This window comes from Gymnoscopelus microlampas, assembly GCF_963454915.1.
Source record: "Gymnoscopelus microlampas genome assembly, chromosome: 18".
NCBI lineage: Eukaryota > Metazoa > Chordata > Actinopteri > Myctophiformes > Myctophidae > Gymnoscopelus > Gymnoscopelus microlampas.
Genome location: NC_139955.1, coordinates 23627714 through 23642267, shown reverse-complemented (window position 1 = coordinate 23642267; position 14554 = coordinate 23627714). Strand labels below are relative to the sequence as shown.

The 14554-nt window shown below is 40.8% G+C and overlaps 1 protein-coding gene across 1 annotated transcript; it reads right to left on the bottom strand.

Moving 5' to 3' along the window:
- Window positions 1-2479: 2479 nt before the first annotated feature.
- Window positions 2480-13626, bottom strand: LOC311033722 (neutral alpha-glucosidase AB-like). The gene is made up of 13 exons (XM_084041332.1): window positions 13582-13626; window positions 11922-12020; window positions 11499-11607; window positions 10986-11113; window positions 10315-10494; window positions 10081-10146; window positions 8222-8288; window positions 7997-8078; window positions 7251-7347; window positions 6250-6430; window positions 5056-5209; window positions 3454-3689; window positions 2480-2606 (listed from the first exon to the last, which is right to left on the bottom strand). The coding sequence occupies exons 1-12, from the start codon at window positions 13599-13601 to the stop codon at window positions 3478-3480; spliced, it is 1395 nt and encodes a 464-aa protein (XP_083897458.1). The 5' UTR covers window positions 13602-13626; the 3' UTR covers window positions 2480-2606; window positions 3454-3477.
- Window positions 13627-14554: the final 928 nt, after the last annotated feature.

Genomic DNA, 14554 nt, shown 5'->3' with positions numbered 1-14554 from the left:
TGCTGAATGATGTTGAAACTGCATGAATTTGGTAGACATGCCAGACTACATTAGAATAAGGTCCTTGCTTTCACAACAACAATGTTCATCAACAAAATGTTGATATTTCTCTTTCTTTTTGTATCACTCTGGTGTACTCTGTACGAGATTACAATGAATAGATCACATGAAACAATCCACGTCAATGCCGTATCTTATCTTATCTGATATGCACCTCTCCATAGGTCACTGATAAAACACATTGCATTCACATCGCATTCATTATATGATGAACTCACAGCAGACTGTTTCACTGTTACATTGTAAACATAAAACATTTGAGTACATACGGATGGAGGAATGCAGGTATGTACTCAAATGGCAAATATGAATTAATATTAATTGGAGTTTAATTAATTTGTCTCAAAACCCGTAACATATGGCAGCCTTTTAAAATGTAGATATTTTTAAAAAAAAAATTGGGGGGGGGGTTATTTCTTTTTTTTTTATGACTTGGCGGGCCGGATTGAGATGGTCAAAGGGCCGGGTCCGGCCCCCGGGCCGTATGTTGCCCATGTGTGTCATAGCTGAATGGGTAGAGAGTCCCCCTGGGAAACTTAAAGGAGGGGTTCACCCAAAAAATGATTTATTTTCTATCAATTGCACACCCCATGAAGCCTTGAATACATGGATATATTTTGTTTTTTGTCGCAATAATTTGATGCCCGGGTGTATTTCCGGTAGGAGACACAAAGATTCTACTTTGTGTCTCCTACCGGATACATTAGCCGGTAGGTAGTGATAACTGCCATTAAGCTACAAGATTGGAAGGGTTATCATACCAAAATATAAACTAGAGACATGTAGGAAGACAAAAATACAAAAACTTTACGGTCACCTTAGGTGGTACCAAAATATGGCTTGGCCCCTGGACTAACATGTGTGTCCATGGATGGGAACGCAAAGAAGAACGTGATGCAACTGCTCCTTGGACATAACTGTAATTTCTGAGTAATGAAGTGGAAAGATACTTCAGAGAGGTTTCCTCACTCCTGGAAAGTGGAAATTAATCCATATGAATGGTGGAATGTTAACAGCCTCTATGATCTCATTGTCCCTTTCCTCAGACTGGCAGTGGCTACCATAGCATACAGTATGCCATCAGTGAGTAACAGGGATGTCCATTGCGTGCCATCTGCCGGGTGTTCTCAGCAGTGCAAACTAGATTGATACCTAAGCATGCTAATCTAATTTAATAAACATTATGTAGACTAATCTACAAGCAGCCAGTAGCCTGGGTAGGGTCAGGCAGCCAACCACATTTGAGCTGCACAGATTACGACACAATTGTTGTTACAAAAGGAGCCTAAATGAATGTCTACTATTCTGATAAATATTAATTCTGTGCATTTCTTTTCCCAGATTGGGCATGCGGATCACTGTATTTCAGCCTTAGATTACATCATTAATAATAATAATACATTTTGTATTGTTTTTATTTTAATAACGTTAATTAACTGAATATTGAGGACGGGCTAACAGATTGCACAACTATCTATTAGTGACATCCCTAGTAACATTAACAATTACCGTAGTGGTGGGAATTACCATTCATTTCAGTGTTCAAACCATTAGTTCAAATGATTCGTTCAACGTTCACCCCTCCTCACGTAGTCCAATGACAAAATAGGAACTTTTCTCTTCAGCCAGATAACTGAACCTTGCGTCACCAGGCTTTCCATACAAGGAAAATGAACGACTCGAGGAACAATAAACTCTTGAAGTGACCGAATTCATTCACGTTCAGACAAAAGACCAAATCATTTGAACGAACCATTCATGAACCTCACAACACTATTAACAACTTTGCCCAAAGCACCCAAAACTTTGTTAATTTCTCGTTTGTAACACTGGCCCTGGGAAACTACATAACACTATCCAAATCGATTGTTGGTTAGCCAACAAAAGTTTTTGCTTTTCAATTAATTATTGTTTTAAATTGACTATGAGACAACCACTTCCTAATGGTGTGAACAGCTGACAGAACGTTGACAGTTTTTACATGTCTCCTAGAACAATAGACTGTGGTCTATATTTGGTTTCCCACTCAGCCTTGCTACAGCCCAATAAATATTTTTTAAAGTAAAACAGGTAAGTGGACTGCCCATCCCCGTTTTACAGAACACATTGCACAGCAAGAATACTGCATTTCATCTCCTGATTTCTCACCTCGTATTGATCGTAAGCAAACATGCTGGCCCACCATGCTCTCATCTCTGGGTTGGTGAAGTCTGGGTAGCCTGCATTACCTGGAGAATGCAACAAAAAGAAACAAATTAGGGAAAGAGTACAGACAGTTCTGGGGTTAGAAAAATATTGCATGACAACCATGACTACCAGTACACTCCGATTCATTGTAAATGTAATCCGTTTACTTGATTTATGTTACTTGAGTGCAGTGCAACATCATTATTATCTCTGACAGTAGATTGAATCAAACCTGGCCAGCACCAGCCCTCATAGTCTCCACCATCTTTATTCTTAATGTAGAAGCCTTTGGAGCGGATCTCATTGTGGATCTTGTAGTTGCTGTCTACTTTGATATGAGGATCTACAATAGCCACCATCTATGGACAGATTCAGATTCAGATTCAGATGACTTTATTTATCCCCGGGGGGCAATTCAGTTTCTACAGATCTCACCAAGACATGACATACGTAGAGCAACAGTAAAAACACAAAACAGAGAACGCTCAGATTGATCGACCTAGTACATTGTACATTGTTCCTTGTATTTAAGAGTAGAGCAGCAGTGCATAGAAAGACATAGATATATGTATTCAAAAACACAGTAGAAAAAAGTACATAAGGTGCGTATACATACTGTAGTGCAGGTTTTTAAAAGTTTCATGTTGTCGTTGAGGTATACACACATAAATAAATATGACAGAGAGAAAGAATAAGAAGGACCATACCGGCGGTCTGACATGTTTAGCCCATTGAATACAACTCAAAGCATTATACCGTAGATTGTTTGATTTTCAAACATTTCATTTGAAGACCAGCACATTTAACTAATTTCAGTACAGTATGAAAATCAACTGGCAGAGAGTTGAAAGTTGCTTGAGATAGATAATCCAAGACACTCATAATAGTTACTCATAAAAATATTATTGCCTTTAAAAGTGTAGGTTTATTTGAAAAGTCTAGCCGAATATCCCGATAGAAAACTAACATTGGCTCAATTGTTCAGGGAAATGAAGAAATGTTTTCATACTCTAACTATCGAGTAAATGTAAACATGTTAAATCTAAAAACAAAGCCATTAACTAACAAATGGCCAAAGCTGTGAATACACAATATTAGTGGTGGTAAGGGCCTTCATGGGCAATGAGGATCCCGTTAAATTTTCACCCCTGGGTAGCTGCTGTTGTCACTTGGCACAGCGGTACAATGTTAATCGTCTTCCATTACCTTGCGTCTCTTGTCCATGATACCCTACAGCATCTCCTTGGGTGTGGCAAACTTGTGAGGGTCCCAGGTAAAGTAGCGCTTGCCGTCTGTGTGCTCGATGTCCAGCCAGATGAAGTCGTAGGGGATATCATGCTCATCAAAGCCAGCATCCACTGACCGCACATCCTCCTGGTCATTGTAGTTCCAGCGGCACTGGTGGTAGGCCAATCCAGACAGGGGAGGGAAGGCCTGGGTTCCTGAGCAAAGAAAGGACAAGACTAAGTAAGTAGGAAAAGGACAATGACAGCCGGGTGGACAAGCGTATGAATAGACACCATCTTTGAATGATGGTGACCGTTGAAAAATGATCAGTTTCAAGACACTTTACTTTCTGATCTCTTATTTGTCAATGTGCACGCTATATTATTTTCTTTAAGTATTTAACACATTGAGTGCCAGTTTTTTTTAAAAACAGGGTACAGTGAGTGCCTGGATTTTTAACCATTTTTTAACCTTTTTCAAGTAGTCACAAAATATTTTCAGTGATCACCGTCCTCACGGTGATCCCTCATTACACACACAGGGGTCTCGTACAATGCCATGAGATATTTCATTGGAAAAAAAAAAGTACACAGGAGCCGAGATACAGGCTTTTGAAGTCATAAGTTAACCAGGAAGTGGATTAGAGTCTAAATCTTCACAAAATGATATCTCCTGGTGCTGTGAAGGAAAAAAAAAAAAAAAGAAAACGGTCATAACCGTTTTTGGCACTCCTCGTTTGGATTATGAAAAACAGTCCAGACCGTTTTTGGCACTCAATGTGTTAAAAGAGCACAGGTCCAGCGGTTTGCGAGATGAGCTCGGACAAGCACACACACCCCGTCATAGACGGCTAGCCTCTTGCAGAGCCACACTATAAATAATATTGTTTATGCATGAGCCAGTCCTGCCAGCTCTTATTGACTTCAATGCATTCCATCGAACTTCCGGATCCAGTTTGCCTCCAAGTGCATCTATGGCACATGCTATGGTGTAGAAAATCTGTCCTTTCCTTATTTACAAAGCTTCACACAACTGGTCCAAGTCTAGACTGAGTACAATGCTCAAAAAGGACCATACTGGTGGTCTGGCATGCTTAGCTTATTGACTACGACTCACCATATACTTGGTGAGTTGGACAACGGCGACCTCTAAAAATAAATTAACAGCCAAATGGATTTATAAATGAATTACATTTTTCATTCATACACATCCATTTGTATTTTTGATGTATGGACAAAGCTATGAGTAGACAATGACATTTAATGCTGAGTTAGTTTCAAAAATCAGTATTGACAGTGAAAAAGCAGTTATTGGTGCACACTTGTAAAATTGCCAGGTTCTGGTTCAATATCAGGGACCAGCTAAATATGGAATTTGCACCCGAGTTGATGCCATGGAGACTACAGTAGTGTCTGCTGCCGTTCCAGTGCCTTTGAGCAAAGCAGTGATGCCTCATGTGGCCTGAACCCCTTCACTCAGACCTCTCTGAAAACACTATATAATTTTCAGAGCGGCGTGTGCATGTCAGTAAAAAAAAAAGAAACGCCGGTTAAATGGCCAATCAACTGATTTTCCTCTCACCTGTGAGGGAGGCGTACTGGGAAAAGACATCGTACGGCGTCGGTCCCATCATGATGAAGACGTCAATGATGCCGCTCTCAGAGATCCAGCGCACATCTGTCTGCGGTGTCTCGCTGGAGCCCTGCACATAGTCCAGCATCTTCCCAAACACTGTCTGCAGAGACACAAGTGCAGAAGGGAGCTGAGTGTCAGGGGGCGAATGTTTGAGCGTTTATATTTGTGCTCTGTGTACATATACGTACTACAAAGTGAGAGGATTTGCGGTGAACAGATTCTATTTGTGTCAATGGGTGTATATATATATTTTACTACTACGATGTATATTGCAAAACGTTGAGAGTTGCTTTTTAACTGTTGAGAGACTACTTATATTTACTCGACTGTTGATAGTTTGCACTTTGTCAACAGACCTTCAAGTATATGGATGAATACATGTGCAGACTGAGTGAGTGAGTGAGACTGAGATATATATTATCATAATCAATGTTGATAGGCTAGACACACTGTACACACATCCATTCTTATATCTAATCCACCAGTAGACTCATTAATTAGGCGGATTTCCATTGGCATGGTACCACACCACACCACACCACACCGACCACCACAGCAGCGGTTTCCACTACAATGAAGTGGGTAGAGTGGTGTGTAAGTGGTACTAAACTGGTGCCTAAAAAGTACCCAGTCCTGGGTAGGTCTGAGCTAGGCCAAGCTGGGCCACATGCACAGGTGATTTGCATTTGTATACAGGACAGTTGGCCACTCACCTACATTACATTGTTAGGCAAAAATTTACATTACAAATGAGTGTGAATGACCGGAGTCTGCTACTCATACCTGTGGATTTGAGCAGGGGTACTTTTGTGTAATGGAAACAGTAGATAATTTGAAGCGGTGCGGTTCTGGTCTGGTATATGCTGGACTGGACTGGTCTATAAGCCGTAATGGAAAAAGGGCTATTGTGTGTACATATCTGAATTTATAGTCACTGGTGCTAAATGTATATTAATTAGCTGTACATTGATATCTACTGATATATATATATGTTCTCTCTTTTAACAAAGATAAATCAGCGCAGTATTTTATTGTATCTTGACACATGAATCCCCCTCCAGGAATCAATAAAGCTTTATCTTAACTTAAGTGTCATGTGTCCGTTTAAAACTTTGTCCTGGCTGTTGACCTGCTGCTTACCTTTCCTGCAGTGTTAGAGCTGATGTCCACCCACGTCTCAGCAGCATTGAGCCAGAAGATACCCATGGTGCGCTGGGCATTGTGGGACAGCATGACTGGGACAGCACCATATAGAGCCATGGGGTTGTACAGCTCATACTGGAACACATCTAGGTTATACAGTCGGTATGGGTCTCCGGCACTGAAACAAACAAAACAAATAAACCAACAAATCTTAGAATTACAATACACCAAATACAGCAACTGCACTGATTTAGTCATCTCTACATACTGTAGCATGCAGTGGGAAGTACCAAAATGCTTATTTATCTACATCATTTATGTATAATTGATCTATTCATCTACCTATACTCATTTATTCTAATCGATCTATTCATCTCACTATTCTTTGATAGTCTTTAACCCATTAAGACCTGGAACTGTGTCATTTTTAGATTTGAGCTAAATCAAAAGCATTATTTTACACTTTGGGCTATTCAAAAATAGCAGATCTACGAGCTTGTAGCGCGGCACTCGGTGCCGCGCTATGAGCTTGTATAACTATATTTTTGAAAAATCGTGAAAACGTGTGCACATCTTTGAATATATTTTTTTTTAAAGAGCACATTTTTAACTCAAATCTTTGCTTCTGGGGTCCCTGGAACAAAATATTTTGATGAGGGTCCGCGGCCAAATACATCATTTTGGGGGTCCTTGACATGAAAAAGATTGAGCACCACTGATATAGAAACATACGTTTTTCCAGAATACTGTTGAGATTTAGGAGACATGTAGAATCGGCTTCAGGTCTCAATGGGTTAACAGCCTACTCACAGGTTCCACACAACATGAGTAGAGACTTTCAACCTGGCGTCACTATTTTTAGCATGCAATTGTAGGTAAACATTTTTACAAACTCAGGCTTGTTGTATACAGGGCTTAAGTAGTTGAGTGAGGTATGCACACAAACGTAACAAGGACATTTCAACACTTGATAGTTGATAGATAAGTCTCAGACTCACTCTGTGGTTTTGAGTTTGAGGTTGTCTGCGTGCTCTGGAATGCCATAGACATGTTCAACTCCCGGTAAAGAAAAGTCTAAACTGACAGACGAGGGTCCTGTGGAGAGAGAAACAACAATCAGGCAATAGAAACAGAGACGCTAAAAGCCTAGTTATACTTTTATGCAAAAAAAGTGCTAGGAAATCTGAAGTCTAAGTGGCCGCATGGTATAATGTCACGGACGATGACTTGAGGTTTTCAGTACCCGTCCCGGATACGTTAATGCTGATCAACGCAATGAGTTACATAATCAATTTAGTAGGGCTGTGAATCGTCTGCCATCTAACGTTTCGATTCCGATGCTTGGGGTCAAGATTTTTCAGATTTTTTAAAAACAAACGATTCTCGATTCAAAATAGATTTCTTTACGATTCAAAACATAGGATTTCAGGATCTACCCCAGTCTGCTGGCATGAAAGCAGAGTACATTTACGTAGATTTTATAATGGTTTATAAAAGGTTTTATCAACTGATAATAATGTAAACACACAAAGGTAAATCCAAGATCCAAAAATAAAATAATAAAAAAATAAAAGAGAATGTGTCTTCCAAACGGCGTCTTGCAAGACTTATTTTGGATTAATAACCTGGAGAACTCACTAGTTGAACATTTCGGGATATGTCACTCCTGGTCATTTAAATGGGTTATTTCCCCAACTACATTTAGGCAACTGTAAAACCATCAACATCAACTTTGGAGACCTACCATTGGGTTTGCCGTCTGAGTGTGATTTAAATGTTTCCTCCCACATGCCATCTTCTGATTTCTCCTCTTCTGTGTTCACTGCCTGGTAGGGGGTGATGGAAGGGGGAACAATGATGTTTTAAGAGCAGGGGAGAAAGACACGCATGTTAAGGAATATTGTATTAAAAGGGTTAAGAGTAGAGACAGAGATACTATAGGTTTCAGTTTCAATGCACAGTTTCTTACCTCCTCGCCCTGGTTTTCCGGATCAGCCTCCTCTTTCTTCTCAGCCTCAGCCTCGGGCTCTGCTTGACTGTACATTGGAGGATCGAATGGAAACAGAGGTGGGGTGGGAGAGACAGACAGTGAGAGACGTGTCACAACGGCACATCTTTTTAAGTGTGTATAGAGATCACATATAAAGGAAGCAGGGAACACAAACAGCCTGATGGATCTCGACTCTACATAGACTACCAACTAGTTAAGCAAAGTCCTATAGGATTTCACTCTAATGACAAAGGGGACCGAGCAAATCCCACCATTGTGGCTATTCCAAGCAAGGCATCGTGGGACTGCAACTCTAGAGTCTGTGAGATCAAACACTCACAAGGCTGCTTAAAAGAACCAACTCTACTATAGGGATTTAACATACAGCACAGTATAGAAGGGCCATGACCATCAGGAATACTGCATGTACTAGTCTTAATTCTTATTATAATTCTGTCAGGCACCAAATTTGGTCCCCCTCTGTATAGTTGCTTGCCAGTTAATCTTTGGCGGTTGAAGCCTGGCTTTGAGAAAACTTTTAGCAATATGGGAATTCTTTAAAGCTGTAAATAGCATCATAACCACAAAGAGATGTTGCCATTGGATTTGTGATACTTGGTTGTATAGCCTGAAAGTGAGACACAAATAAGCAGGTGGGACAAAGCCTACGGCATTACACTACTGCATCATTGCCCTGTGTATTACAAATTAATTAAAATAAAGCAAACGTAAGTTGCACTTCAGCCAGATTTTTTTCAGCCATCATAACTAGCTCTTGCAATTAAGTCGGCAAGAGCGACTTTCATAACTTAGGTAAGCCTGTTAGAATTGTTTGTGAAGCTCGATCAATCATGCAAATTAACCATCAGAGCAATTTGTTATAGGAAGGCTACTAGAATGACATTCTATGAAAAGTATGTGATTCAGTTACCATTGATGTGACAGAACAAGGACAAAACGGTGAAAATCACTTATGGGCCCACAGCGGGCCTTTATCCTTCAAGGTGATCATTCATTGTTCTTTCAAGATTATCATTCTCTTTTTTAAATATGGTGGGGGTCACCTTTCTAAAGATACAATAACTTTTAAATTGTGCCCCTAAAATATGAATATACCCCTTGAGATATTAACGAATCGATAGGCCATTTTTACCTGCTTTAACCCATTTAGACCTGTGGCCGATTTTAAAAACTCCTTCCTTTTTTTATAAAAAAACAAATATATATATATTAAATCGCAACATTTAAAGTGACACAGATGTTTTCCCAGTTTTAAAAAGGTATAACAACGTATAGGCTTTCCCGGTCTTAATGGGTTAAATACAATTCTGGATCATAGACTGACCTCTTGCTCTGTCTTATACAGTATATACACAGGCACAATCAAGATTTTAGGTGCTGTACTCTGTACTATGGCATATCTGTGATATCTAGCAGCATTGCTGCAGTATTGTAGTTCTTTGTCACTTACTACTACCTACTGGTTGGTTCGTTAGGGAGATGTAGGCGAGTACGTGTCTCCTCCGTTACACGTCACGCCGCCAGTCCCCTTCTTTTCACCAGACACTGAGGAGTCCCCCTGATTGTAGGATTAGCTAGTGCAGCAACAGAGATTGCCCTCCCCACCTGGCTTCCTACATTCAAACATGGCCAATTGTGTTGATTGGGACGCCCAGCAAAGCCAGATGCACCGTGGAGGATTTGAACCCCTAGTCTCCGCGGTGGTGGGCAGGAACTTTACCCTGCTCCACCTGAGCGCCCATTCCTAGATTTCATACAACTACGGGCAGCATTAGCACAAAAAACAGAACACACTTACAAAGCTTAAGGATCTTTACCTAGTGAATACCCTCTTGATATTATCCCACACGCTAGCCACTGTGCTAGTTACTTTATAGGAGAAACTAGGATGATAGGAGAAGAGGACAGAACAACGAGTCAGAGACAATACCAAAATAATAAAACACTTTTATGGGAACAAAAAGAGAAACATCCACTTTGTGAGGATGTGGATTTAAGAGAAAGGGCTGGTCAAGAGGTGTGTATGTGTTTGTGCGCGTATGGTCTCTCACGTGTCCTTGCGCATCCTCAGGTGCTCAAAGGCCAGCAGGCCACGGGAGTTAAGTGACATCAGCACTTCGCTGCCCTCCATGATGTCCAATCGGAAGGGCCGGGCACTGACGATGACCCTCTGGGACTCCGACCCTAGGGACAGAACCACTCCGTTCTCATCCTTAGATATGAGAGACAGGCTGAGAGCGCAATGGAGGAGAAAGAGAGAAGGTGACAGTGCGGGGGAAGTTCAGATTGGAAGTGAGATCATGGACAGTGATTGTCATGCACATGAAAAGACTTAAAATAAAATGTCTCATCAAACAATACAAACTCCGAGTCCACAAACAATACAGCCTAGTCGCAGAGTATCACGTTTTAGCTATATTCCCAATTGTAGTCAAATCAGTGAAAATGTCTCATCAGAAATTATAGAATTACAGCATAGATAGATAACAGAATAACAAGCATACGGACACACACTCGCACCATGTTCTACCATTGTGCACACTGACGTATCTGTCCCTCTGACAACAGCCGGCCACTATGTTATGAAATGTTATTTATTTCTGTGTGGACCCCAGGAAGAGTAGCTGCTGTTAAGGTAGTAGCTAATGGGGGTCCAAATAAACAAATAAACCTGTGAAACCCTTCCCTCCCCGAGCATCAACCAAGGCCCAGGGAAACTTACGGCTCCGTTGGCGGCTCATGGATGAGCACATCTGGGACCTCGTAGCGAGGCTTCAGGGGCTTCAGCTCATTAATCTTCACCCTTGTCATGTTGCCCTGGAGACGGTAGAGCTCCAGCAACAGACGCACCTGTCAGGTTGGTAGAGAGTAAGGTGCGGGATAGGGGTCAAGCTTAAAAACAAAAATAAATTCTCCACACCTCAAGTGTCTTGGTGACTGGCGCATAGGAGGAAAATCTAAAAGAGGTCAGGTCAATGTAAAAAAAGAACAGATTCCTGCACTGTAGGCTACTTTAACAGTGCAGTTTTGGTTACAAGGCCTTCAACGGTCAAGAATATAAAAATTAAAGTGGGGCAAGATATATAGGCTTTATTGCCAACCTGATTACCTTTTATCTGACAAAACCTTTTTTGAACAATGTTTCTAACAACATTTCAGTATGCATAATGTAAAGGCAATATGCAAAACAAATCACAATTTAGGCATAAGTGAGTGATGTGTTGTTGTTTACTACCTTGTTGTTATCATTGATGAGCTGCAAGGTAAGTCTAGTGTTGGTCAGCTCCATGGTCTCCAACAGGGCTCTGTATGGAGAATGGCCGGGCATCAACGCGCGTTGACGTCTAAGTGGATACACACAAGCTTGTATTAGTGATGACACCATTGTTGAACAACACTTTTATTTTGTCATAGGGAAAGGTCACTTGCGACTTAACCCATTGAAACCAGGAAAGCATCCGTGTCATTTTAGACAAAAATAGCAGACATAAAAGCTCACAGCGTGTCACTTCGTGCCGCGCTGCGAGCTTGTACATCTGCTATTTTTGTAAAAATCTTGAGTTTGAGAACTATTGATTTAGAAGGCATTTGTAGAATCGGCCTCAGGTCTTAATAAGCTAAGTATTGTGGTCATTTATTTGTCACCAGAGGAACTCACTTGCAGAAGGCACTCTGGTCGCAGGTCTTGAAATTCCCCCTGTCCACGGCCCATGCCCCACTGAGGCACACAGACAGCAGAAGCAGGACAGGCGCCATCCTACAAAGAAGTAAAGCAGCAAAGTCACATATAGCAGAGGTTCTCAAAGTGGGTCCTGTGGGGGGGAGGGGGGTCCCCAGCAAAAGTAGTTAATATAGTGTCACAATCATTTTAACCACTTGTCTTTTAACCTTTTATACTTTGGCTACTGAAAATAGCAGATCTACCAGCTCATAGCGCTATGATATGAGCTATTAGATCTGCTATTTTTCAAAAATCTGAAGTTTTTTAATACTTTTTTTTTTAAACAAATCTGTGCTTCTGGGGTTCCCTGGCACAAACTCTTTTCAGATGGGGGTCCGCGCCGCGGCCAAATACATATCAATTTGGGGGTCCTTGACATGACAGCGTTTGACAACCACTGACAAAAAGAATGATGCCACGTCCATGTCCGATAGATAGCCAGTTAAATAATAAGACCAGTGAAACACATGACCAACTAGCAGCCATGTGGACTTTGTTCTGTCTGGCAGAGTACAATAGTACATGTGTACTCTACTCAAATGAAAAGGTAGTGTCACAAAATGTCAGAGCAGAAGCAAAGCCACAGTATTTTCCGTGTCCACATCCTGCGTAAACATCCACACAATGTACAATTAAAACGTATTACACATCCATCTTCTATACTGGATAGACTAACTTATCGTCGAGACTGAGACTCTCATAAATGCAATGTTAATGTACTTGGATTGAAGCCAAGTAAATTCATTAACGTTAGCTAGGTATAAGCTAACGTTAGGTTATTATCAACCACAGCAACACACACCAACTATACCGGCCTAGTCAACACTACACCGCCAAACACCGCCATAACTATAACAGTTTTCATTCATTAGTTAACTGGATGTTATTATCTGCCTGTCCAAGTGGACCCCTGGGACATTAATTTAATAGCTCACAATTAAAGAAAGTTAGCATGCTAACCTGGCTAATGCTGTATAGCGGGCTCACTCAGTGCACACTGCTGGCTCAGTGAGTGTGCAGTGTTGCCAGGTTTTGTGAGAGAAATAAGCAACCATGTCCAGGAAAACAAGCCCAAAAGAAGCGACTACAGGCCACATGAGCACTTGCTTTAAATGCGTTGTGAGCTTGTAAATCTGCTATTTTCAAAAACTCTTGCAATAGAATGTGGAATATTGGGAATATATTTTTGAAACATTCTAACAACACAAATGCTCCCTAGACACTAAACATTTATGGAAATATGTGAGAACCACTTGTTTAAATAATTGTTAGAAAAAAATGGAAGCAAGCCTAAATAAGCAACTACACTTAAGAAAAAAAACGAACTTTACACTAAGACAAGCCCAAAGTCCCTTATAATAAGCCGACATGGCAACACTGCTCAGTGTGGCTGGCTTGTCAAGCCGCTAATTCAATCCCGGTTTGACGAGATTCGTCATTCTAACAGCTATTATTCACATCCATACCGGTTACCGTTTTCTTCTGATTTGTAACGTATCTCGCCTCAAATGTAATATGTGGCCCGGCGTACACTGTCAATATATCAAACAAATGTGGTACATATAAAGATTTAAAAGTGGGAATCGCTTTGTTTTACCTCTCTGCGAAGGCGGCCATCTTGATAGAGCTCAAGTTCGGCGCAGTGTTGCCATATTGTGCGAGAGAAATAAGCAACCAGGTCTATGAAAACAAGTCCTAAAAGAAGCCACATGAGCACTCTAACCCTATATTCATAGGCTATTTGAAAATAGCTCGTCACGATCTGCTATTTTCAAAGAAAAATCTTGGAGAAAAAATCTAGGAATATTTTCCAAAAAATCTTGTATGGGTGTCTCTGGCACAAAATATTTTCAGAAGGTTGGGTCTACAAATAAAATATATATATTAATTTGGGGGTGCTTGACATGAAAATGTTTGGGAACCACTGGTTTTTAAACAACACTAGGAAATAAACCCAAATAAGCAAATACACTTTAGAAACAAGCCCAAAAAAACGCAACCACCATATTTACAAGCAACTTTACAGAAAAAAATAAGGCCAAAGTCGCTTATAATACGTGGACATGGCAACCCTGGTTCGGCTCCGCCTCATTTCACTTACTGCTCGTCGTACGACAGAGCCGCGCGCCTAAAATAGTTGATCTACAAGCACACCGCGCGTAGCACCGCGACGCCTTGCGGACTTGTAAATCTACTTCTGACGCGCACGACGAAGCAAAGATGGTTGAGGAGACGAGATTTCCCCCCATACAATTTAATCTAAATGTTGATTTCACATTTCACCAATGGACTTAATGTGGATGTTTTTATTTTATAATATTTGCATAAATTATTTGCGTGTATGACTGACGCATATAATGTAATATAGACATTATCTGGTTTGTGTAATAATCGGGGAAAAGAAAGGCTCATCTTGTTGCTGTACATCTTTATCCTCTCAGGCTCGGACACGTCAGCTTGTAGCTGGAGGCTGTCAGCTCAGATTCAATCAAGTACACTGCACTGGATTTATGTCATTTGCATGTGCTTCATTGCAGTGAGGGAAAAAGTACTAACATTTTTAATAGTAC

Bases quoted from the DNA above. Each gene is read 5' to 3' on its own strand.
- LOC311033722 (XM_084041332.1), bottom strand. From the start codon at position 13,601: ATGGCCGCCTTCGCAGAGAG. The intron at 7,348-7,996 runs GTAGGTCTCCAA...CTCTCTCCACAG, and splicing joins CTCAGACGGCAAACCCAATG to GACCCTCGTCTGTCAGTTTA. The intron at 3,690-5,055 runs GTGAGAGGAAAA...TTCTTTGCTCAG, and splicing joins CCAGTACGCCTCCCTCACAG to GAACCCAGGCCTTCCCTCCC.